The following is a 25,730-nucleotide window of genomic DNA, read 5'->3' on the forward strand; positions in this document are numbered from 1 at the left end:
TGTGTGAGTGTGAGGTGTATGCGGTGTGTGTGAGATGTATGTGGTTGTGTGTGTGATGTATGTGTGTGGTGTGATCTGTATGCGGTGTGTGTGTAGTGTGTAGTGTGTGATGTGAGTGTGATGTGAGTGTGGTGTGTGTGGTGTGTGTGTGAGGTGTATGCGGTGTGTGTATGGGGGGTAGGTGATCGGGAGCCTTTTTGAACAGGTGTAGAGGCGGGGGTGGGGCAGATGCCGGTGATTTGGTCGGCTCTGCTAAGATTTGATAGCGATCACTTTTCTGGTCCTGAGACTCATTCAATTATACGACCAATAACATTCAAGTGCCCGAAAAACTCAGGATGACTTCTCTAGTCTTTCAGTGGGCCCGAGTCGCCACTCCCGTCACTTTTATTAGCCCCGCCCGTAAAGGTGCCAAAGCACAACGGAGCTGAGGGCAATTTAACATTTCCAGCGGCTGAATCACGGCGCGTTATCCGCACACCCGTCCTTTAATTTCCATTCCAACGCTCGTTTCACCGGACTGGGAATCGAAGCATCAAGGCCGCGGGACTGGGGACGGTTTACCTGAGGAATGGACCGAGGCCGGAAAATGCACCCTCACGCAGGCCCCAGAGTCCTAGAGGCACATAGTGAAGGGTTTTTAAAGTTACGTGTATGTAAAGAAAGGTATAGGACTGCACATGCGCAATGCCACAGGTCGGCCTGTGTTCTGTGCACCAGCCAGTCAAGTTAGATTGTTCTGCGCGCAATTAGGTAGGAGGCGGAAACGACGCTCTCACGCCGGACCGGCGTCCTCTCGTTCTCCGGTCTTTTAATCTTTTAATCCCGCCCAAGGTCCGACATTTTTTTCTCCCAAGCAACTACTGCGGCCTCCTCTCTCACGTGACAAAGGAACACGTTCTCGCCCCTCCTCCTTCCCCTTCGCCTCAATTTGCTTATTCTCGATTATCCGGGATAAAAGAGGCTGTCTTTTTTTCTTCTTTTGCCATTGATGGAGGTGCCGGAGGGATGACTATTGAATGTCACCGTGTAATCAAATTCAGTTTTAGCTTCCTTCCTCCAGCAGGCCTCACCCCGCAAAGCTCCATGTTCGTGGGGAGAGAAGGGAAGTGGATTGATGGGCGGGGAAGAATAAGTGCTGCATCTCTTTAACCCCATTCCTGCTTGGAGCGCATTTCCTTCTCCACTGGCCTCCGGAAGTCGTACATACAACTCAGGTGCTGCTTCCTACAAGAAACCCTCATTTTCAGGTTTCCTCCTCTCTCCCTCTTCAAATGACTGTCCCTGCAGGGGTTCTCAGACTGCGGCCAGGGCGCAAAAAAAAAAGTCCTCACCCTCTCACCCCCATCTCGCCCACCGAGTTATGGCAAATGGGCTGAGGGGCGGAGACAGAGTGTGAGCTCTTGTTTTTACTGTAGTCCGGCCCTCCAGCAGTCTGAGGGACTGGGCCCTATTTAAAAAGTCTGAGGACCGCTGAATGGACTCGTGCTGCGCAGGAGCTGGGAAGGTGCCGGTCACCATTCCAGCTGGGGCACAGGGACAAAAGCGAACGCGCTCTGCACCTCCAGCCTTTTGACGTTTTTTCTGGGCAGGAGTTAGGCCCGCTTTTAGCCCCGTAAGATAAAGCCAGTTCTTGCCCTCGAGGAGCTCAGTCTGGGAAGGAAGAAAGAAACATTGCAGTCCCCGGTTTTAACTACCTACTACCCAGGGGCGGAAAGGAGGACTAACAGTTCAGCATTCCAAGTCGGGCTCTTTCACCGGGGCTGCAGATTTCCCGGAGGGGGCGGGGAGGGAAGCGAGACTGCTAAGTCCGATTTTGAGTGTGCCGGGCTGAGCGTTGGGCTCCTCTCCAGCTGCGCCGCCTCACGTCCACGCGGGGGAATGCACCGAGGGTGAGAGCCCGGGAAGAGGCGGGCGCTGGGAGGACCGACCAGCCTGGAGGCCCGGAGCGGAGCCTGGGGCTGGGAATGCTGGGCTGGGGGCGTGGTAGGGAGGACTGAAGTCCCGAGGGCTCGCCCTCGCAGACCAACCGAATCCCGGGCTGCGTGTCGGACGGCCGAGACAGCCCCAGGGCTCGCCTCCTCCCCAGGGTTTTGCAGAGCTCGCCAGTCCCGGCCCCCGGAGGAAGCTTGGTTCGCCTGGGGCGGGGGTGTGTGTGAAGAAGCTAGTTACCCCCCATGGGCTGGGACTCGGCTAGGTTAGCTCTTGCCGGGGGAAGCGAGGAGGGGGAGAGGGAGAGGGAGTCTAGGCTCTTTAGGAACTGGTGAGGGCTAGGAGGGGAGTGGAGGGCTGGCCGAGGTGAGGGGCTGGGGGCGGGCAGAGTCGGGGATCTGCACACCCATAAGGAAAGTAGGGGGCGGCTGCGGGAAGCTGGGGAGGCCAGTGGAGAGTGGAATCTTTCTTTCCTTCTCCCCCTCTGACTGTAGGTGCGCTCACTCCCCCCACCAGCCATCTTCCACCGCTCTCAGGAAGTGCTGCTTTTGACGACCAGGTGAGTGTAGGATAACTCCTCCCTCCTCCCCCCAGGGTCCCAGTTTGTGGAGGTAACTTACCAAACCTTGCTCTCTCTCACCTAAGGAGGGATGTGAGCTTGAGGGGTACGTGTGGACCCCAAAGGGGAGGGGCTGCTGGGGGAGGAGATGCCGCATGAAGGGTGTGATGGGGTTGCTTTTCTGTGTAGTGGGGAAGGGCAGAGCAGGAGCTGGGATGTGGGAAGAAAATCCGGTAGATAGATGCTGCAGGTGCTTGGGAAACATGGGGGATGGAGGCTGCTCCCTCTGTGGAAAGAGGAAGGAGATGACATAGCAGCAGAGAGCCGAGGTGCTTCTGCTCCGGGGCTCAGGTGAAGCTGGAAGAAGGGTTTGCTTGTCATCTTACTTCCCCTTGTGGGCCCCAGGACCCAAGGTCAGCTTCCCTTTCGGAAATAGGGTGGGGGAAAAATGCGGTGTGTGCGGAGAAGAAATCTGCCCTCGGCTCCCCTAAAGTCCAAATATGCCTTCTCTGAACACTGAGCATAAGATTTGGGAGTCAGCAAGCCTCTGACTGGCTTTTGTGGGGGCCTCTCCTGAGACACCTAAGGGATTTGTTGCCAAGATTTTCTAAAAATGGCGAAGAGGAAGGATTCAGTGGAAGTTTTAGAGCGAGGTTTTGCCTGGACTCCAGATTAGATTATTTTGCCACCTTTAGCCTTTCTTGTTATATTCTTATAGAGTTATAATTTCCTGGTCAACAGATTTCTGAGAGGACTTTTGATGGGTTGTGGATTTTTCTAGAGAGAGGAGTCTCTTTGGGACTGCAGGAAATTATAGGGGACCAGTGGAAAATTCTGCCTTATACTGTGCGTTGGTGGGTTATAGTCCTGCCCTGTCTTCAACTCAGTTTCTGTTTTTCCCCATTACATGTTCACATATCTGTCTATCTGCAGCCATGGCAAGTGAGAGTTCCCCACTGCTCGCTTACCGCCTCCTTGGGGAAGAAGGAACCACATTTCTGCCATATGGGATAGGAGGCCCAGGAGGTGGGGCCCTCCGGAAGCTCTCCACCTTCCTTGGTGTTGTGGTGCCCACTGTGCTCTCCATGTTCAGCATTGTGGTCTTCATGAGAATAGGTGAGGAGCTGGGGAAAGAGCCAATACCTGAGATTCTAGAAGGAACAGACGAATGGATTTATGGACAGGCCTTGAGTTATGGGAAGTTTTGCTAAATTAGAAAGACACTGGATTTGAATTCCAGATCTGTTACTTATTAGCTGGTTGACTTTTTACAGAGCACATAGCCTTGCTGGACTTAAATTTCCTCCTCTATAAAATAATTAGATAATTTAAATGTGCCATCTTAGACTAGATGATCTCTTTAAAGGCTCTTTCAAATCTCAATTCTATGAGCCTTCAAATGATAGTTACAAAATCTCTATTCATTCTTTAACTTTTGCCCAGGTTAAGTTGGTGTTGGTGCCCTTGTGATCCCTGTTCACTATTCCATTCTCTACAAGGCCACATTAAATTGAGGGAAATTGGTAGAAAATATTCTTTTCCCTTGTGAATCCATGATCACTTAGGAGGGTAGAAACATATATGCCCCTCTAACCTTACTTCCCTATAATCTTCCTTTCCTTCCTTTCTTACAGGATTTGTAGTAGGCCATGCTGGGCTGATCCAAGCTTTGGCCATGCTGCTGATTGCCTACTTCATTCTGGTGTTGACTGTCCTCTCTGTTTGTGCCATCGCCACCAATGGAGCTGTGCGTGGGGGTGGAGCCTACTGTATCCTCCTATGAGAGATGAGCAAGGGGTGGGCACTTGTGTTCTCCAGTAGAGATAAGATGAGGCAATAGAGTTGGGGATTCATTCAGATGTCAGGTCAAAAGAAGTGCTTTTCTGTTTGAAAAGATAACTTGCCTAGACCTGTAGATCGGTAGAAAAGTACTGGCCTCTGTTAGAATTGCTATGAGTGGCCCACCTCATCTTTATTTTTCTTTAACTTTCCCTTCTCTTGTGTTTTCCCCTTCCAGTCATGATCAGCAGGACATTGGGTCCTGAGTTTGGAGGAAGTATTGGTCTTATGTTCTTCCTAGCCAACATCTGTGGCTGTGCTGTCTCTGTGCTGGGGCTGGTGGAAGCCATACTGGATGTCTTTGGAGCTGGTTTGTTCTCCCAATCCTGGGTCTCCAGAGTGGGGGAGGAGCCCTACTCCAAGGTCTTGGGGAGTCTGAGGTGTTAGGATTATTTTTGGTAGAGGAATGCCCTGGGGAAGGGTGTGATAGCAGACAGTCAGTGAATATTTCTTGAATATCTCTTATACTAGTAATAGTAGAGGATAAAGGTTTTGAGATATGATGCCTTCTTTCAAGGAACTTATATTGTAGTAGAGAAGAAGGGAAAGATGAAATAAATATGTAATGGGGAATTGACCACTGAGGGCCTATTCCTAAAGCATGGAGATATGTATTGAGCCTTTTCTTCTGAGAATGTTCCAAGTAGAAAGCAGGAATCCCCACTGTTCCATCTGTCTATGCTCCCAAGATGGTGCTCAACTGGCCCCTACTATACTCACACACAAAAAGAAATGCTGAGTTATGAGGTGTTCAGTGTAGTCCCACAAAAGGAGCACTGGATTTCAATAAAAGGACTTATATTTTAAGCCATACTCTGCCACTTTGAGCAAATCACTGAATCTCTAAGAGATTCAGCTTCCTCCTGTGTGTCATATCCCTATCAGCTCTTAATCCTAACTATATTCATATTAGGAAGGAGAGATGCAGAAATGCTTAAGAAAGAATGAGGAGCTGGTTTAGCTCTAGAAAGGACTTCAAATATTGTCTAATCTAACACCCTCATGTCACAGAAGAAGGAAATGAGGCCAGAAGGAAAGATCATGCTGCCTTTCCAAGAGTTTTTCCAGAATTCAAATCAACTTTAATTTGACAAATCTCTGTTAAATATTATTACTTGAAGATAGGGGTCTAAATCAATTTTGACTTTAACAGGTTTTTAATAAAAGATCCATGACTTGTTTTTATTATAATTGATTTCCTTTGTAACCCTATGCATTTTATTCTAAGTTTTTAAAAACATTATTCCAAGAGGAGTTCATAGGTTTTACCGGACTACCAGAGGGGTCCATGATACAAAAAAAGGTTAAGAACACTTGGTCTAGATGCTCTCTAAGATCACTGCCAGCTCTAACGTGTTATTATCCTTTGAAATATTTGTTAATCATTAAATTCAGAGTTGTGGTCCTGGCCATGGAACTCAGTGTGAGATGACATTTATGATAACTAGAACATTTGAAAGTGTCTGTTCTGAAGTGGGGATGTTGTGCAAGATTTCATAGGGTTCTATACCTCAATTTAGGTGGACATCAGATTTGAATAGTTTTTTGGAGTACTACTTCCCTCAAATGATTCTGTCCCTGTCTCTGCCTCCAGAAACAACAGGGCCAGCTGGGATACGATTGCTTCCCCAAGGCTATGGCTGGAATCTGCTATATGGAACAATATTGTTGGGTCTGGTAGGTGGAGTCTGTACCTTGGGAGCTGGCCTTTATGCACAGGCCTCCTTCCTTACATTCCTGCTGGTCTCTGCCTCCTTGGCCTTGGTGCTGATCAGCTTTATGGCTGTGGAGCCCCGAGATGTCACCCTCCCTCTTAGGCCAGGCACCAATGGTTCTTCGACACTCCCCCAGCTGGGCCACTTCACTGGCTTCAACAGTAGCACCTTGAAATCTAACTTGGGTGGTGAGTAGAAGTTGTAACTTGGAACTGTACAGAATCCTGAGATGAGGACTGAGGAAAGAACATTTGGGTATAGGATATTGAGAAAACAGGAAGTATGGTCCCAACACAATTCAGTTTAATTCAATAAATGAACACGTGTGCTTTATCCTTCCACTCTGTAGCCAGCAGTATGGTAGAATATAAAATAAATATTTTTTATAACATTAATAAAATAAGACTCTGCTTTTAAGGAAGTGTGGAAGTAAGATACATTCAAGGAATAATTAAATAATGAAGGACAGAATAAGTGATAGAGTGAATTGTTTAAATAAAGATTGCCACCATGGGTTGGAATGGCAGGAAAAAGTGAGACAAGCTCAAAAGAGAAGGGAAGGTATGCCAGAACAGGAATGAAAAAACAAAAAGACATGCCAAATTTATGGGCAAGTAGGAAAGACTACCCTGGCTAGAACAGAGAGACAGACTAGTTGGGGAAGAGGGAAAATGAGAGTTGGAATATTGGAAGAGAAAGATTAGCATCTTAGCTTCAAGGACAGCAAGTGTGGAGGAAAGGGAATGGGTGCCTTGGTTTCCAGGAAAAATGTCCATAGTCCCTTCCTTCTCTCTGTACTCTTTTCTCAGCGGGCTATTCCCAGGACTACACCACCGGGGCTACCATGAATTTTGCTAGTGTGTTTGCCATCCTCTTCAATGGTTGCACAGGCATCATGGCTGGGGCCAACATGTCAGGTGAGTCACTGTTGTCTTTGACCTCCTCAAAGGAAGTGCAAGTCCTAAGTACTTGGTGAAGGATCTAGCAATGATGAGAAAACGGTTTCATTTCTAGGAGATAACTACTTGGGGCCAGGAGGCCTGGATTGATGGTTCAGCTTTGTCAGTTCTTAATTGGGTGACCTCTTCTCTCTACACCATATTTCAAATGGGTATAGATTAGTACTCTGTAGAAGGGCCATTGTTGTTCTCTGGCCCTAACTTTCTTCTCACCTACTTAATATCCTGATTTCTTTGAATGGCCAAACTCTAATCTTGGAAAGAAAAACCTTTGAAGGTTTGAGGGGAGCAGAGGACCCTAAAGTTTGACACTTCCCCACACTTTGTCACCTAATTTAGCTTCTTTTTTTTCCCCAGGGGAGCTGAAGAACCCGAGCCGAGCTATCCCTCTGGGCACTATTATTGCTGTGGTGTATACGTTCTTCATTTATGCTCTGCTATTCTTCTTCTCCAGCTTTACCTGTGATAGGTAGGGGAAGTGTGAGGGTAGAACTGAGACCCCAATTTTGGAGGTGAAAATGAATGAGAAATACTTGGAGAGAAACTAGATACTTAAGTATAGGCTGGAGTTAGGGGAAGATATCTGGGTCCATAAGAGAATCAAGGTTCAAAGGAGAATTATGAGCAAGAGAATTGGCTATCTATGTCACTGATTAGAAAAGTGAGGGTTAGGCATGAGAAGAAGGATCATCTTCATTCTCTCCCTCAAGGACATTGCTACGGGAAGACTATGGCTTCTTTCGAGGCATTAGCCTTTGGCCTCCAATGGTGTTAATTGGAATATATGCTGCATCACTTTCAGCTTCTATGAGCTCACTCATTGGTGCCTCACGAATTCTTCATGCCTTGGCACAGGATGACCTTTTTGGTGGGTTTTCTTTCTTTCTTTCTTTCTTTTTAAATTTCTTGCCTTCAATGTTTTCCCCCAGCTTTTAAATATTTTTATTTAAAGTTTTGAGTTTGAAATTCTATCCCTCCTTTTACTCCTTGCTGTCCCACTCCCCCAGATAGTAAACAATCAAATATTAGTTATATGTGTGCAATTATGCAAAACATTTCCATATTAGTCATTTTTTACAAGAAGACCTGAATAAAAGAAAAAAAAATGAAAGAGAAAGAAAATAGCATGCTTTGGTCTGTATTCAGTCAATCTCAATTCTTTCTCTGGAGATGGATAATAGCTTCATCATTAGTCCTTTGGGACTGCCTTAGATCATTGTGTTGCTGAGATCACAGCGAGTCAATCACAGTTCTTCATCAAATAATATTGCTGTTAACAACATTTTCCTGAGTCTATTCACTGTACCTCAGTTCTTGTCTTTCCAGGTTTTTCTGAAATCATCCTGCTTTCATATAGCACAATAATATTCTATTACAATTATATACCACAGCCATTCCCCGATTGATGGGCATCCTTTTGATTTTCAATTGTTAGCTACTAAAAAAAAGAGCTGCTACAAATATTTTAGTATATATAAGTCATTTTCTCTTTTTTTTTGGATGCCTTTGAGTTATATTCCTAGTAGTAATATTGCTGGATCAAAGGGTAGGAACAGTTTTATAGCCCTATGGGCATAATTCTAAGTTCTTTAGAATGGTTGACGTAGTTTTCCCACATCTCATCCGATATCCAACATTTTCTTCCCTTTTTTTTTTTCAATATCACTCACTCTAATAGGTGTGACTAGTTTTAACAGTGTTGTTTTAATTTGCGTTTCTTTGATTAATAGTGATTTAGAGCATTTTTTCATATACCTATAAATAGCTTTGATTTTTTAAATCTGAAAACTGCCTGTTCATATCCTTTGACCATTATCAATTGGGGAATGATTTATATTTTTATAAATTTGACTCAGTTTTCTATATATTTGAGAAATGAGGGCTTTATCAGCGATATTTGTTACAAAATCTCCTCCCCCCAAGTTCTTCTGCTTTCCTTATAATTTTAGTTGCATTGGTTTTGTTTGTGCAAAATTTTTAATTTTATATAATCAAAATTATTTATTTTGCATTTTGTAATATTCTCTTATTTGGTCATAAATTCTTTCCTAATTCATAAATCTGGCAGATAAATTATTTCATGTTCTCAATTATTCTCAGTTTTAGTAAGTGTATATATATCTGACCTAATTTTGTGGCCTTTCTTGAATCCTCCAGATTTTCTTGAATTCTCTCTACCATTTATTGCTTCCCCCATTTCCCCCCTCCCCTTTGTTATCCTTTGAAGTTTTCTTGTTTAACCTCTGCCTCCTATCGCTTTCCCTTGCAGGGCTAATTCTGGCTCCAGCTAAAGTTGTATCCCAGGGAGGGAACCCCTGGGGAGCTGTGTTGTACTCCTGGTGTTTAGTGCAGGTGAACTGGGAAAACTATAGACTTGTCTCTTTTACTTTTCCTAAATGGTCAGGAAGTTGGGTGGGAAATCAGTTCTGAGGGAATTTGGCCAAGGGCAGGGGTTGGTGGTTAGGTTAGATGAAGAGACCTAAGTACCTTTTTCCTCTAGATTATGCTTCTGGTTGGGAAGCTCAACACCCTGGCAGCTGTGGTCACAGTGTTCTATTTAGTAGCCTATGCTGCAGTGGACCTTTCATGCCTGAGCCTTGAGTGGGCATCAGCCCCCAACTTCCGGTGAGGAGCATGGTAACCTTAGATTTTGGAGGGAACATTAATATTCCAGAAGTCTGGGATCATGAATTAGATCATGAGTCAGAGAACCTTCCAGAGAGTTGGAAGGGACCTTGGGGATTATTTAATCCAACCCCCTCATTTTATGTTGTGGAAATTAAGGCTTAAAGAGGTTATGTGACTTGCCCAACATAGTGAGTAGCACAGATGGAATTTGAATTCAGGTCCTTTGACTACAATCCCATGCTTTTTTGACTGTCCCACATAGACTAGAGTAATCAAATGGGTCACCCAGGGCACGTGCCTAGTAAATGGCAGGGATAAAACAAGTCTTTTGATGTCCCATCCAGTGTTATTACTTTTTTGTTAAGTCTGGGAATGAATGTAAGGTAGAGAAAAAAAACTGGATTTAGATCCCTATAGATTCCTGAAGGGAATTTAAAATAAATTAACCCTGGGCCTAAGGGTATAGAGTAGGAAGTCCCAATTTTTATCTGTCCTTGTCTTAAATGGTCTGTCTTTCTGTCATTAGCCCTACTTTCAGCTTGTTCTCCTGGCATACCTGCTTGTTGGGCATGACCTCTTGCTTGCTCATGATGTTCCTAATCAGCCCAGGAGCTGCAGGTGGATCTCTGCTGCTCATGGGGCTGCTTTCTGCCTTGCTCACTGCCCGAGGAGGGCCTAGCAGCTGGGGCTATGTCAGTCAAGCCCTGCTGTTCCACCAGGTTAGCAAGGGATGGGAATCAGAATTGCTGGTAGGGATCATGGGGACCTTCCTTTCCTTGTCCTTAATCTTGGGAGGGAATTGGTGACAGACTTTTAAGAAATGTTGTCCCAAGAGAGATTCACATTGGTACATAATGAGAGGGAGGGGGTTGGGGGAGTGGCAGCATGAAAAATACTGTTTAATTCTGTATCCTAATCCTTTTCTACTGAGGTCCGAAAATACCTATTGCGGCTGGATGTGCGGAAGGATCACGTAAAGTTCTGGAGACCACAGCTACTGTTGTTGGTGGGAAACCCACGTGGAGCGCTACCCCTGCTACGGCTGGCCAATCAACTGAAAAAGGGTGGTCTCTACGTGCTGGGCCATGTCAGCTTGGGAGATCTTGGTGAAGAACCCCCCCTCTACATCCCTAAGTGTACTCTGATTAGCCCCCACTCCTAAATCCCTTGATTCCCTAATTCCTTTTAAATATCATTCATGTTCTCTAGCTACCCCTTCCTCTGGGCTTATTGGGGAATGGAAGGAAGTTTTCATATGAGAGTTTGAGGATGAAAATGCAGATTTTCTGATGTTTCTCATTCTCAACCCCCCCCCCCACTCAGATTCTCTGCCCTTGGACCCTGTGCAGCCCCAGTATGGGGCATGGCTGAGTCTCATAGATCGTGCTCAAGTGAAGGCTTTTGTGGACCTTACTCTTTCACCTTCTGTGCGCCAAGGGGCCCAGCACCTGCTGCATATTTCTGGTCTTGGTGAGATTCTTCCCCCATCTTTCTCCTCTCTTTTTCTCCATCTTCTCTTCGTGATTCCTGCTGCTAGTTTTGGTTTCCATTTGTGCCAGTCAGAAAATGTTTATAATACTCTATTATGGGTAAGGGACTGTGCAGACATTGTGGGAGGAATATGAGGCACAGTTACTACTGTTGTGGAAATTTTAATCTATTTGGGGAAGTAATATATGCAGATACACAGATGCAAATAATAATACAAGGTGTTATGTGATAAGCTCTAGATGAATGATGCAGGTAATTGCTTTAAGAATATTGAGAACAGAGTCAGTCAACAAATATTTATTAAACATCTACTGTGTGCCAACCTAAATATAGAGATTCAAAGAAACGCTGTATAGTCCTTACTCTCAAGAAGCTTACATTATAATGGGAGAGAGGGACTATATTCAAACGACTATGTATAAACAAGATATATACAGGGTGAATTGGAAATAATTTCAGAGAGAAAGCACCAGTATTGAGGAGGTTTAGGAAAGACTTTTTGTAGAAGGTGAGATTTTAATTGATTTTAGTCAGAAGACAGAGATGTGGAAAGCATGGGAAATAGCCAATGAAAAGACATGGAATAAGGGAGGTGGGAGAGCCTTGTGCAAAGAAAACAGTAAGATCTGCACCCCTGGAAAAAGGAGGATGGAACCTTTAAAAACTAAAAAAGGCTTTAAAAACCAAAAAGAAGTTTTTTTTTTTTTTTTTTTTTTTTTTTTTAAATCTTGGAGATATTTGGAAGCCAGGAAGTTTATTTAATGAGAGTGTGATGGGCAGGAGGGATTTGACATGATTAGACTTGTCTGTTAGAAATATCATTTTAGCATCACAGTGGATAATAGACTGGAAAGCAACTAGCAGGCTATTATAAGAGATGTTGCAAAGATAAAAATGAACAAATCTTGTGAGAGATAATGAGGAGGGAGGATGACACCTGGGTTGCTAGGCTAGGTTACTGGGAATATGGTAATGTCCTCAATAGTCGTAAAGAAATTGGGAAGAGTGAAGGGTTTTTGGGAAAAGATAACAAATTAAGTTCTGTATATGTGTTTAAGCTGTTTATGGGACATCCATTTAGAAATGTCTGGTAGGCAGAGAAGTGAGATTAGAGGTGAACAAAAAGATTAGGATTGGATAAGTAGATCTGAGAATCATTAGAGACAATTGAATCTATGGAAGCTGATGAAATTACCAAGTGAAATAGTATAGGAAGAGAACAGAAAAAAAAACTTGGCACAGAGCCTTGTAGAATAGGCCTGACCTAGATGAATATCCAGCAAAGGATACTAAGGAAAAATAGTCAAATGGATAAAAGAACTAGGAAAATCTAGAGAAAAGAATAAAGGGAAAAAATGAGAGAAAGCTAGTTAGAACAAAAGCAAGAAAGAGAAGAGAATAAAGAGAAAAAAAGAAAAGTAATTATGAAAGATATATCAGACTTTTTTGAAGGAGAGAGGTAATAAACAAATATATTGGAATCTTGTATTTTCTATACTTTTTTCATTTGTTGTGATGCAATGAAAATGTGATCTGTTGTAGAAAGTCATTTGTGAATGCTTGCCTCTTTCCTTCTCATATTTTCATTAAGGACCTCATTACAATGTTTTCGTTGGGAAAAAAATTAGCTAAAAAGGCTTAATAATTGCTAATGTCTTGTGTTAGTAGTAATAACATCAACTCTGAATTTTCCCCCCTATTTTCCTGTTATGTTCAACTCTGATTGAAAATTGGTATCTTGGAAATGGGGAGTGAGGGATAGAGAATGGGATTTGTGTAATGACAACTATATGTTCAGAATCATTATAATGAGGAGGAAATGATCAGGTGAGAGTTTGTTGATCATTGTCAAATGAGTTCAGAAGAGTTATTAACATCACTAGCAGTTCAGCCTTCTAGTGTTGTTTTCTTATAGTGAGGGGACCAATGTGAAGTATTGATGAAATAGTGTTCCTCTCCTGTCCCTGCAGGCAGGTCAGATCAGGAGATAGCTAGAGAGTTAGAAGGAATGGCATCTGTCCAGAAGGAATGGCAGGAATGGTCCCCTGTAGCCAAGAAGGCCATCTCAGCAGACCACACAACAGTGGAATAATATCTACTTGATTCCCTGCTAACCAGGAAGAGAAGCCAGGCCAGGAAACTGGCACTGGGTATATTGGCATCTCTTTGATTCCCCAGAAAGGATCTCTTAGCATCATAATTCAATTTGACTCTTTTAAGACAGCTCCACCAAGATGCTAAAACAAGATGTTGCAAAGCCTCTTCTGCTTTTCTGTCTCAGTGCAGAGGTGGAAAGCTTTACCTTTCTTCAACTTTAGGTGGCGAGAGAACAATAGCTGTCCCTGGAGTTCTTAGCCAATAAAGTGAATTTCTTTCTGGGATATCAGGAATCACTAAATAGAACTGAAAACTTCTCTCAGACGACTGCATCTAACTGCCCCATCTCCAACAGAATAATTTTTCAGGTTCCTCATTCTCTCTTGCCACTGTCTGTTCAGTGGCATAAATGACTCTATGATTCACCTTTTACGTAATAAGTCAAAGCTTCCCATTTTTTTCTATCAAATTGATACTCTTTAAACAAACAAACAAAAAAACATTCTCCATAGGAGGAGATCTTATTTTCTAAGTTTTACTCTTTTTGGTCATAAAACATGTAGATACAAATTAACGCCCTTCCATCCAACCCTTCTCCCCAGAGTCTTGTAGCATGACTTCCTACTTGAATCATCCACACAGGAAAAAGGGTACAAATTGTCCCTTTGGGAGTCTTTTATTGGAGTCTTTTATCTGCTTCTCAATTCTAGTTCAGTAGTCAACAGCAACAACAGAAATCATTTTGCCCAGAGGCAAATTAAGTGTCAATGGCAGGACATCAATCCTCAGGTCTTCTTGATTCCAAGACAGTACTCTACCCAAGAAGATAGAATGCCTCTCCTGAACAATGTCCCATGAAATAATATTTATTATTGTCTTTAGTTGGCCAAACTCTTTAAGACTTTTATTTGCCTCTCTAAGAGGAACCTAAGGAATCAAAGAATTATATGTATGTATGTAATACACACTGCTTTTAAACTGTGGTCTGTTTCCAAGACTGTGTTCAAACACTTTCCAACTAAGTAGAACTTGTCAGAATTTGTACTCCACAGGCAAGATTACCATTTAAATTTTGTAATCACTTCCTTTCATGCATTACTTATTAAAGTAGGACTCTTCTGTGGCAGGTATAGTCAAGTAAGATAGATATGTGTTTGACAGCACTTTGCAGGTTTTCAAAGGTATAATAGTGGCATAAGGTGAGTATATTGAATAATCCACAAAGCACAAAATAAGCTATATTTAGGTGCCTACTAAGTAAGTGCAAACTAAGAAATGAGGTGCTGAAAGTCTTTGAAGGAGTCTTATTTTTGTATATTTTTTCCTTACCTTTTCTGTTTTGCCTTCCTCTTGCCAGGTGGCATGAAGCCCAACACATTGGTCTTAGGATTCTATGATGATGCCCAGCCTCAAGACCATTTCCTAACAGACCCAGTCTTTTCAGAGCCAATGGAAGGAGGAGGACCTGCTCTAGACTCCTTATTTCCTCCTCCACGAACACCTGGAAGTCCTAGGGCACTAACTCCCCACGACTATGTGGCCATGGTGGTAGATGCCCTGAAGATGAACAAGAATGTTGTGCTAGCTCGAGGGTGTGAGGCATTGCCACCTGAACGGCTAACCCGGAGCTCAGGGAGTTCCTCCCATTCTCACCACGTGGATGTATGGCCCCTTAACTTGTTGCGGCCAAAAGGGAGCCCTGGTTATGTGGATGTCTGTGGTCTCTTCCTCTTGCAGATGGCAACTATCTTGAGCATGGTACCTGCCTGGCAAAGTGCCAGGCTTCGAATCTTCCTGTGTCTGGGACCTAAGGAAGCTCCAGGGACTGGTGAGGCAAGGCTCCAGGTGTTGTTGAATCAACTTCGGATCCGGGCAGAAGTTCAAGAAGTGGCCTGGGGTGAAGGAGCCAGAATAGAAGAGGGAGAAGATGAGGGGAACTTTGTAAATGGGAGCCGTGGAGATGCTGAAGCTGATGCATTAGCCATAAGTGCCAATGCCTTAGTTCGGGCACAGCAGGCCAGTGGCAGGGGTGATGGTTCAGGGGGGCCTGATGGGGATTATAAAAAGGATGGGCCAACTACAGCCCTTACCTTCCTCTATCTACCTCGACCACCTGCTGACCCTGCTCGATATCTTCGATACTTAGCTCTGTTGGAGATGTTGAGTCAGGACCTAGGTCCAACATTGCTCATCCATGGAGTCACTCCAGTCACCTGCACTGATATTTGACTTTCCTCTTCTTCCTTAGGAGGAATTGAGAGGGGAATGATTAGTCTACTTACCCATCTCTATCATGTGGTCTCTGAGATTCAAAGAGGAGGTTAATTTGGGTTTACCTCCTAGGGCCAAAATCCCAGTAAGGATATTAAATGGATCATTTTAAGGGGCTTAACTTTTGTCTCCACTGTGGGAAAAGCCCTTCTGCACTGATGGGGGACAGCTCTGTTCCTTTAAATTATGAATGTGTGTGGAAGTGAACTCACTTTTCCTACTTCAAACCTACTTTACTTTCACTTCACTGGTGCCTTGTTAGGAGGGGCAGGTTCTCCTCATTTTGGGCTTCTGTTCTTTAGCCTACCTCACCATGATCCCTTATTTCTGATGCTCACTAATCTCCCAAGGCTTTTTGTATTTTAAATTTCTGTGCTTGCCGTGAATAAAAGGCCAACATGTTATGGATTATCTGGCTGTTGTCTGGTGAAAGTAGAAGAAGGGAAGGAGTTAACTGTAACTGAGAGTTAGGAAGTGGGGAAATTGGGCAGTAGGTGATTGGAAGCGTATGTATTTTCCAATCGGACTTTGGATACATAAAATCCTGATAAGATCCAGAGAGACACCAGCTAGCAAAGGTAGCAAGCTAAGTATAAATTGGCTGTTTGAGTCCTTGGCTTGGTCTTGTGTGATGCTAATAGCTAAACTTAGAATTAGGAGAAAGACATCAGGCAGAAATATCTGTCAGAAACCCTTAGTAAGAGCAGGGGGAAGAACTACAGGCACAGCTTAACTCAAGTGGATCCAAGGCAGAACCCAACTTAGAAGTAGTCCCATACTCCCTTGAAGGAGAAATTTAAGTTATTGCTACCATTCTCAGAACAAGTCAGGATCTGCCCATGCCATTTTTGGCCCAAGCAAAGATTGATCCAAGCATGTAATTACCACCCCCCAACCAAAATACTGGGCAAACCAAGATAAACTCCAAATACCATAAGGAAACACCTTGATTTGATAATACCCCAGAAGTAAATTTTGAAGTAGATTGTGACCCATAAGAAGTCCAGGTGAAGCCTTCAGGGAAAAAATATTCTCTGGCTACAATGATTACAGAAATACCTAAAGAGAAATTAAAAGAAGAGGGGGAAGGAGAAAAAATGGAATAGGTTGGGAGAAAAAGAATAGCAAGGTGAATGGATACTTAGAACATATAGAAAGCTTCATTCAGAAATTTTAAAATGTGATTAGATATGTATACATATATTGGATTTAACATACATTTAAAATATTTAACATATTGAATTACCTAGGGAAGGGGGTAAAGAGGAGGGGCATTTGGAGTACAAGGTTTTAGAAGGGTCAGTGTTGAAAAATTATCCATGCATAAATTTTGAAAATAAAAAGCTTTGGGGAAGCTAAGTGGCACAGTGGATAGAGCACCAACCCTGAAGTCAGGACCTAGGTTCAAATGTGGCCTCAGACACTTAATACTTCTTAGCTATGTAACCCTGGGCAAGTCACTTAACCCCAATTGCCTTAGCAAAAAAAAAAAGAAAAGAAAAAGCTTTAATAAAATTAAGAAATGTATTTAGAGTAGGCTAATTAGAAAACAATGACTCAAGGCAAGAAGAAACATTAAAATATACTTAAAAAAAAAAAAAATCAAATTTGTCAGAAATAACTGCCCTGAAAATTACATCAAAGAAAATACAATCTAAAAATTATCAGACTGTCGGAATTTATTACCAAACAAAAGAGTTCCAATAATTAAAAATGAAAACTGTCTAGAAATCTTATAACAAGGTATGAAATAAGAAGCCACCAATCATTTCTTGAAAGACATTCTAAAGTAAAGTTTTAACTAAGTATAATTTTGTCTGGGTGCAGGGAGGGGATGAAGTAAGGAAAGGGGAAGTGGATTCAATGGAATATAGAATTTCTGATGAAAAGGCCAGACATTTTGAAATGGAATTGGAAGAGCTAAGGATACATGAATGTATTTACACAAAAGTACACACATTTATTTAGTTGGAAGGGAATTTGCAAGGATTGATTGTTTATATGTTAATAGCGGAATAAGAAACAAGTGTTTGATATCTTTATCCTAATCCATTTTTAAGGATCATGAAGAAAGGTAAATATAGTAAGGAGCTTGTGGAAAGTTTTGTTCTTTTTTGTGGCTTAGGAGAAAACAAAAATAAGGAAGAATAGGGATTAAGTGGAAAAGGAGGAAAATTATATAATAGAGTGATACATAATACAGTGAAAGGTAATTGTAGAAGAAGGGGTGGGAAGAAATAGGCATTCCATAAAACAGACAAAAGAAGATTCAACACAATTATAAATACCTATATGGAAATTTTGATACAGTAAAACAGCAAATTCAAAAAGGAAAGAGTATGAAATGGTGATAAAGGTTGGGCAAGGTAAAGTCTAAGAAAGAACCCACAATGTGAAATGGAATGGTCATAAATAAAGCAATTTGCATGTTGGAGAAGAGAGATAGAAAGGAAGAAAGTGAAAATTTGAGATTGGGAGAAGGTTAAGAAGAAAAGAAAAGAAATGGTACTGTTGTTCATTCTTGGCTCTCAAAGAGGACCAATAGCATCAGGAAGGTGATGTCTTGACTTACAAGTAAATTGGATTTAAGTGAGCCTATGCTATGCAGTTATCAGTATCACTCTCTCCTTCAGAATCATTTCATTCAATGTCCAGTGTCAAGACATAGGTCAGGAGAACTGACAATGGCTCCAGATGCAATGGGAGATCTTGGCCTTTTTAAGGTAAGGTCTTTCCCAGTTCTCCATTTGTCTGAGGCAATATCCATTCTGTTATCTGAACTTTGCAAATGTCAGGCAACTGCTGTCTTTTACTACCTTCTTATAAAGAGGGCATGGGAGCAAAGACAATAGGGTGGAGGGAAGTATACAATGAGTGTAACTCTGTGAATAGGATAAATTCACCCACAAAATGGAAAAAGATAGCAGGATGAATTAGAAAACAGAATTTGATGTTTTTATAAGAAACATAATTGAAAAATTAAGATTCAGGGTTAAAATGAGGTGCTAGAACAAAATTTATCAAGCTTCAGCTGAATTTTAAAAAGCAGGAGGTAGGACTCATAATTTCATAGTAAGCAGAGACAAGATAAAAAGATAAGCAGGGAAATTATATTTAAATCCACCATAGATAATGAATCAATATCTATTTCAATGGATATATGTATCTAAGAGCACAGCTTCTAAATATTTGAAGGAAAAGTTAATCATAGTGGAAGAAAAAAATAATAAAACTTGAACAGTGGGGAACTTCAATATATCCATTTTGGGTCAAAATAAATTTAGTCAAAAGATCTTTTAAAAATCTGATTAAAAGTTTGAAAAACTTAAAAATGGCAGATTTCTAAAATACTAGATGGGAATAGAAAAGAATTATATACTGCTAGCTTTACAATGCATCTTTATGAAAATTGTCAATGTATTGGGACATTGTGACTTCTCCAAAAAATACAGAAAAACTTACTAATCACAATGTAATAAGATTATATTTAATAAAGGGCCCATGGAATATTTAAAAATTGGATACTAAATAACAACTTTAAAGAATTTGTGGACCAATGAAAAAATCATAGAAACAATAGAAAATCTCATAAAAGAAAATGAAAATAATGTGACAACATAATAAAACTCATGGCATGTAGCTAAAACAGTTCTTAGAGGAAAATATGTATTGTTAAACACTTCCACTGGTAAAAATGAGAAAGAACAAATTAATGGCTTGAGTATACAACTGTAAAAAACTTGTATATATATTAAAAAAACCCAACCAAACAACAAAATAGAAATTCCAAAAATTAAAGAAAAGATGAATAAAAAGAAAAGCAAATAAAACATTAAATTAATAAATTAACAAATTGTTGTTGTTGTTTTTTGCTGAGGTAATTGGGGTTAAGTGACTTAGTGTCTGAGATCAGAATTGAACTCAGGCCCTCCTAACTTCAGGGCTGGTGCTCTATCCACTGCACCACCTAGCTGCCCCCAAATTAGAGCTTTTTAAAGAAAAAACTAATTAAAAAAGCTAACTACTCAGATTTTTTTTTTAAGAGAGAAAAAAACCAAATTATACAAATCAAAAATGGAAAAGAATTCAGCAACTGAAAAAATAAATGACCAGAAACCATTTTTCTCAATTATATGCTAACAAAATTGATAAGCTAGAAGAAATAGATAAATATTCATAAGAAGATTAAATCTCAAAATGAAATTAAACAAACTATTAAAAAAGCAAAAAGCTTCCAAATAGGGAAGAGGAGAACTACAGAACCAGACAGATTTATAAGTACTTCCATCAAACATTCAGAGAACAATTGATCTATAATTACAAACTTTCTGCAATAATTATGTTTTTAAAAAGTAATAACTTTCTATGATACAAATATGGTCTTGACATCTAAATCATGAAGAAACAAAGTAAAAAAAGAGAACTATAGGTCTCTAGACTCAATGAACATTGATGCAAAAATGTTAAAGTTCCATAAAGTTTATTATAACATAAGAAAGATTTTATCTTATGATAAGATTGAGTTTAAATGAGAAATGCAGTATTTAGTTTAAGAAAGGAGTATAAATAATATCAATCATGATAATATAATAAAAACCATGTTTCATGAACAGATGGTGAAAAGGCTTTTGTCAAAATTCAGTACCAATTTCTTTAAAAAACTCTAGGAAGCATAAGGGAAAAAAATGACTTTTCTTTAACAGAATAAATAATAGCTGTTTAAATTTAAAAGTAAACATTGTATATAAAGAAAAAAGATAGGGACCTTTCCAATAAGATGGAATAAGAATTATCATTACCACTGGAAATAATAGCTGAACTAATATCAAAATGAAAAACTGAGGGAATAAGCATAGACAAAAAAACCCAAATTGCTTTCTTGCTAATTCAAGGATTTACTTATAGAGAGTAGCCTAAAGAAGTGAACCAATTTAAGCTTATTGAAATTCAGTAGTTGAAGGTTATAAAATAAATCAATGTAAATTGTCAGCACTCTTCTATGATAAATCAGTGTAAATTGTTAGCACTCTTCTATGTTATCAACAAAACACAACAGGAAGTTCTTGAAAGAAAAATTTTATTGAAAATAACTGCAAAAACTAAAATATTTGAAAGTGTGTTTACCAAGATGAACTTGAATCCAGTTATAAAACACTGTAGGAATAAAAACAGACCTATTTAAAGAAACATTAATTGCTTGTAAGTAGGTCTAGCCATTAAAATAAAAATGACAATATTACATGAATTAATCATAGTGCTGTGCCAATCCTACTACCAAAGGAATATTTTATAGAGCTAGAAAAAAATAAAAAATAAAAAGGAAATCCATATGGAAAAACACACGATCAAGAATCTCAAGGGTAATAATGAAAAAACTGTGAAGGAAGGAGAATCTATCAGTACCAAATCTTAAATTTTACTAGAAAGCAGCTATCTTTAAAATAATCTGGCCATGGTTAAAAGGGGAAAGATTGATCAGTGGAAATTTCATATTTATGAAAACCCCAAAGATTCCAGTTACTGGGGGACTCAGTATTTGACAAAAAAAAAAAAAAAATGGATAGTGGTCTGATAGAAATTAAGTTTAGACCAACATTTCACAGTATACATCAAAATAAGCTCTAAATGGAGATATGACTTCGATATAAAAGTTCATATCATAAAGAAATTAGAGCATTGGGGAAAATTATCTTTCAGATCTATATCTATGGGATGAAGAAGGGTTCATGACTAAACAAATGATAGAGCTCACACAATTTTAAAACTTTTTGCACAAATATAATCTGGTAAAAATTAAAAGTGAATTAGGTAAATAAGAAATATAGCTCTGCAGCAAATTTCTCTGCTAAAGATCTGATATCTAATAAAATTAAAGAATTCATTCAAATTTATAAGAATAATAGCCATAGCCCTATTAATAAATAGTCAAAGGATAAAAACAAGCTATTTTGAAAGAAATCCAAACTGCAAATAACCATCTAACAAATGCTCTAAATAATTAAAGAAGTGAAAATTAAAGCAATTCCTGATGGATGCATCAGATGATCAAAGATGACAAAATAGAATAAATGGCTGTGAAGTAGGAGCTAGTTCCTTGGAGGGCCTCGGGGTCAGCCAGAGTCAGGATAAATTAAAGTCCTTGGTCTTTAGGGGGAGGATTGAGGACAGACAAAGGGCAGCAGAAAAAGAGAGAAGGGGCAGACAAACTGCTACGAGGCTTGCCAATGATCTATCCTGGATTCTTGAGTCCAAAATCCAATTTCTCTCCTCCTGGGAAAAGTGATTCTGGCTTGTCTCACCCCATCCTCTTATTCTTGCCTACGATTATCTTAACACCAAACATTCAGCCAGCATCACCAGTGAGAGAAACATGCTAATAGAGTCATTGTCTCATATCAAATAGGTAATTAGCCTTAAGTGCTTGGTTGCCTGATTCAAATATACATTTTCAGAGTTTCAGCCCTCTACAAATGGCAAAGTTTGTGGGGGGAATACAAGAAAAATAGGCATTAGTATACTTAATAGAATTGAATTGGTCCAAACTATTCTGGAAAGCAATTTAGAATGATGCCCAAAAAGCTACAAAGGAGGTGCATACCTCACAATCCAGCTATATCATCACTAGACCTATATCTTAGATCAGAAAAAAAGAAAAGAGACTTAGGTAAACAAAAATATTTAGTGGTTCTTTTTGTAGTAGCCAAAAAGTGGAAATTAATAAAAAGCTTTTTTTTCTATTGGGGAAACAAATTATGATATCTGTCTGTAAGTATATTTTTGTGCCCTAAGAAATGATGAACTTGACAATTTCAGTGGAAAACCGGGAAGAACTCTATGATGAGATTCAGAACTAAGTGAGTACAACTGGAAATACAATTTATACAATATCAACATTATAAAGAGAAGACTTAAAAATTAAATAGCCAGATTCATCTCCTGCTGGATCTGTATTGTACTGTACAGCAGTAATCATTAAACTGTACTGCAAAGCAGTAATCATTAAAATAATGTCATGATTTAAATTGGAAGAGATCAAACAGTGGAACAGATGAGGTACACAGCACACTAAAGAAAATAAACATAGTAGCACAGTTTATGAAAAACTCAAAGATCGAGTGAACCTGCGAAATTTTAAAAGCAGAAACATTTTCAGCAATGGCTAATGTGGGAATTTGTTTTGTATGTGTATGAAGATAGTTTTGTTTTTTGTTACATGTTTTTTTCAACAGGGAAGGAATGGGAGGGGCATATTGCAAATTCATGTAAAAATATAAGTGAATATGTGTATAAGTACATATGTATATATGTGTGTATATATGTGTGGGGAAAAGTACTGATGGGGATCAGTTCAACCTTTTGTGGAGGTTGTGGGTAGCTCCACCTCACTGGATCAAGTCAGAAATTTAAGTTATGTCAAACCCCAAATTAAATTTTCCTTCTAAATCTGTCAATGGCCCATGCCAATTTGGCTGAAACCCTTTTGGGATTGATAGCCTGCCACAGCAATTTGCCTCCTAGTGTCTTTTTCCCTTCCCCATGCTCTCCTCTCATCCTCCCATCATGTCCCATGGTGTTTTTCTCCTTATAGCTAACTCTTCTAGGGTGCAAAATCCCTCTATGGATTTAGCCTGCCAGTCTTTCTCCAGGTTAATTGTGAGTTCCACTAAGGAATCTGTCTTTTCCATTTGTTAAATGCTAAAATCATTTCCTTTTGTTTTTTGTTTGTTTTTATTAAAACTTTTTATTTACAAAGCATATGCATGGATAATTTTTCCAACACTGACCCTTGCAAAACCTTTTGTTCCAAATTTTCCCCTCCTTCCCTCTATCCCCTCCCCTAGCTGACAAGTAGTCCAATACTTTTTTTTTTTTTTTTTTTTTGTGGATCATAATATTTTTTAAAATTTTTTAAAATTTTAATTATAGCATTTTATTGACAGAACAAAATCATGGGTAATTTTTACACCATTGTTCCTTGCACTCACTTCTGTTACAACTTTTCCCATCCCTCCCTCCAACCCCTCCCCTAGATGGCAGGTAGTCATATACATGTTAAACATGTTAAAGTATTTCCTAGATACAATATATGTGTGCAGATCCGTACAGTTCTCTTGTTGTACAAGAAAAATTGGATTCAGAAGGTAAAATTAACAGTTTACACTCATTTCCCAGTGTTCCTTTTCTGGATGTAGTTGTTTCTGTCCATCATTGATCAATTGGAATTGGATTAGCTCTTCTCTATGTTGAAGATATCCACTTCCATCAGAATACATCCTCATACAGTATCATTGTTGATAGTGTATAATGATCTTCTGGTTCTGCTCCTTTCACTCAGCATCAGTTGATGTAAGTCTCTCCAAGCCTCTCTGTATTCCTCCTGCTGGTCATTTCTAAAAGAGCAATAACACTCCATAACATTCATATACCATAATTTACCCAACCATTCTCCAATTGATGGACATCCATTCATTTTCCAGCTTCTAGCTACTATGAAAAGGGCTGCCACAAACATTTTGGCACATACAGGTCCCTTTCCCTTCTTTAGTATTTCCTTGGGGTATAAGCCCAGTAGTAGTATGGCTGGGTCAAAGGGTATGCACATTTTGATAACTTTTTGGGCATAATTCCAGATTGCTCTCCAGAATGGTTGGATTTTTTTCACAACTCCACCAACAATGCATCAGTGTCCCAGTTTTCCCACAGCCCCTCCAACATTCATCGTTATTTGTTCCTGTCATCTTAGCCAAATGACAGATGTGTAATGATATCTCAGAGTTGTCTTAATTTGCATTTCTCTGATCAATAGTGATTTGGAACACTCTTTCATATGAGTGGAAATAGTTTTAATTTCATCATCTGAAAACTGTCTGTTCATATCCTTTGACCATTTATCAATTGGAGAATGGTTGATTTCTTATAAATTAAAGTCAATTCTCTGTATATTTTGGAGATGAGGCCTTTATCAGAACCTTTAACTGTAAAAATGTTTTCCCAATTTGTTACTTCCCTTCTAATCTTGTTTGCATTAGTTTTGTTTGTGCAGAAACTTTTTAATTTGGTGTAATCAAAATGTTCTATTTTGTGATCAATAATGGTCTCTAGTTCTCCACAAGTCTGAGAGGTAAACCATCCCATGTTCCTCCAATTTATTTATGGTTTCGTTCTTTATGCCTAAATCTTGGACCCATTTTGATCTTATCTTAGTATGTGGTGTTAAATATGGGTCCATGCCTAGTTTCTGCCATACTAATTTCCAGTTTTCCCAGCAGTTTTTGTCAAATAATGAATTCTTATCCCAAAATTTGGGATCTTTGGGTTTGTCAAAGATTAGATTGCTATTTTTATTCACTATCTTGCCCTGTGAACCTAACCTTTGCCACTGATCAACTAGTCTATTTCTTAGCCAATACCAAATGGTTTTGGTGACTGTTGCTTTATAATACAGTTCTAGATCAGGTACAGCTAGACCACCTTCATTTAATTTTTTTTTTCATTACTTCCCTTGAAATTCTCGACCTTTTGTTGTTCCATATGAATTCTGTTGTTATTTTTTCTAGGTTATTAAAATAGTTTCTTGGAAGTCTGATTGGTATAGCACTAAATAAATAGATTCGTTTATGTCCAATACATTTTAAATATGTTGAAATACATGTTAGATCCAATATACATATGTATATACATACATATTTATACAATTATCTTGTTGCACAAGAAAAATCAGATCAAGAAAAAAGAAAAAGAAAACAAAATGCAAGTAAATAAAAACAGAAAGGGTGGGAATGCTATGTTGTGTTCCACACTCTATTCCCACAGTCATGTCTCTGAGTGTAGATAGTTCTCTTCATCACTGCACAAGTGGAACTGGTGTGAATCATCTCAATGTTGAAGAGATCCATGTCCATCACAATTGATCGTCATTTAGTCTTGTTGTTGCCATGTATAATGATCTCCTGGTCCTGCTCATTTCACTTAGCATCAGTTCATGTAAGTCTTTCCAGGCCTCTCTGAAACCATCCTCTTGGTTGTTTCTTACAAAACAATAACATTCCATAACATTCATATACCATAATTTATTCAGCCATTCTCCAATAAATGATGGGCATCCACTCCATTTCCAGTTTCTTACCATTACACAGGGGGCTGCCACAAACATTTTTGCACATGAACTCATTTCCTTTTGAACTGGAAACAGAGTGGATGCCCATGAGTTGGAGAATGGCTAGATAAGTTATGGTGTAT

At 39.8% G+C, this 25,730-nt stretch overlaps 1 protein-coding gene across 7 annotated transcripts; it reads left to right on the forward strand.

Annotated features, from left to right (window-relative positions):
* Window positions 1–1,081: 1,081 nt before the first annotated feature.
* SLC12A9 (solute carrier family 12 member 9) lies at window positions 1,082–15,899 on the forward strand. Of its 7 annotated transcripts, none has more exons than XM_074311671.1 (15): window positions 1,082–1,217; window positions 2,427–2,491; window positions 3,425–3,607; window positions 4,126–4,260; window positions 4,509–4,640; window positions 5,925–6,233; window positions 6,855–6,962; window positions 7,362–7,473; window positions 7,715–7,872; window positions 9,274–9,356; window positions 9,505–9,629; window positions 10,159–10,351; window positions 10,564–10,738; window positions 10,956–11,102; window positions 14,578–15,899. In XM_074311671.1, exons 3-15 carry the CDS (start codon window positions 3,427–3,429, stop codon window positions 15,447–15,449), a joined length of 2,730 nt encoding a protein of 909 aa, XP_074167772.1. In that variant the 5' UTR covers window positions 1,082–1,217; window positions 2,427–2,491; window positions 3,425–3,426; the 3' UTR covers window positions 15,450–15,899. The 7 variants fall into 7 exon arrangements, with proteins under 7 accessions (XP_074167772.1, XP_074167774.1, XP_074167775.1 ...); XM_074311673.1 differs by lacking the exon at window positions 1,082–1,217 and adding an exon at window positions 1,765–1,892; XM_074311674.1 differs by lacking the exon at window positions 1,082–1,217 and adding an exon at window positions 1,876–2,197 and having other exon boundaries at window positions 4,126–4,238.
* The last annotated feature ends 9,831 nt before the right edge of the window (window positions 15,900–25,730 follow it).

Source organism: Sminthopsis crassicaudata, chromosome 4 (assembly GCF_048593235.1).
Source record: "Sminthopsis crassicaudata isolate SCR6 chromosome 4, ASM4859323v1, whole genome shotgun sequence".
Lineage (NCBI taxonomy): Eukaryota > Metazoa > Chordata > Mammalia > Dasyuromorphia > Dasyuridae > Sminthopsis > Sminthopsis crassicaudata.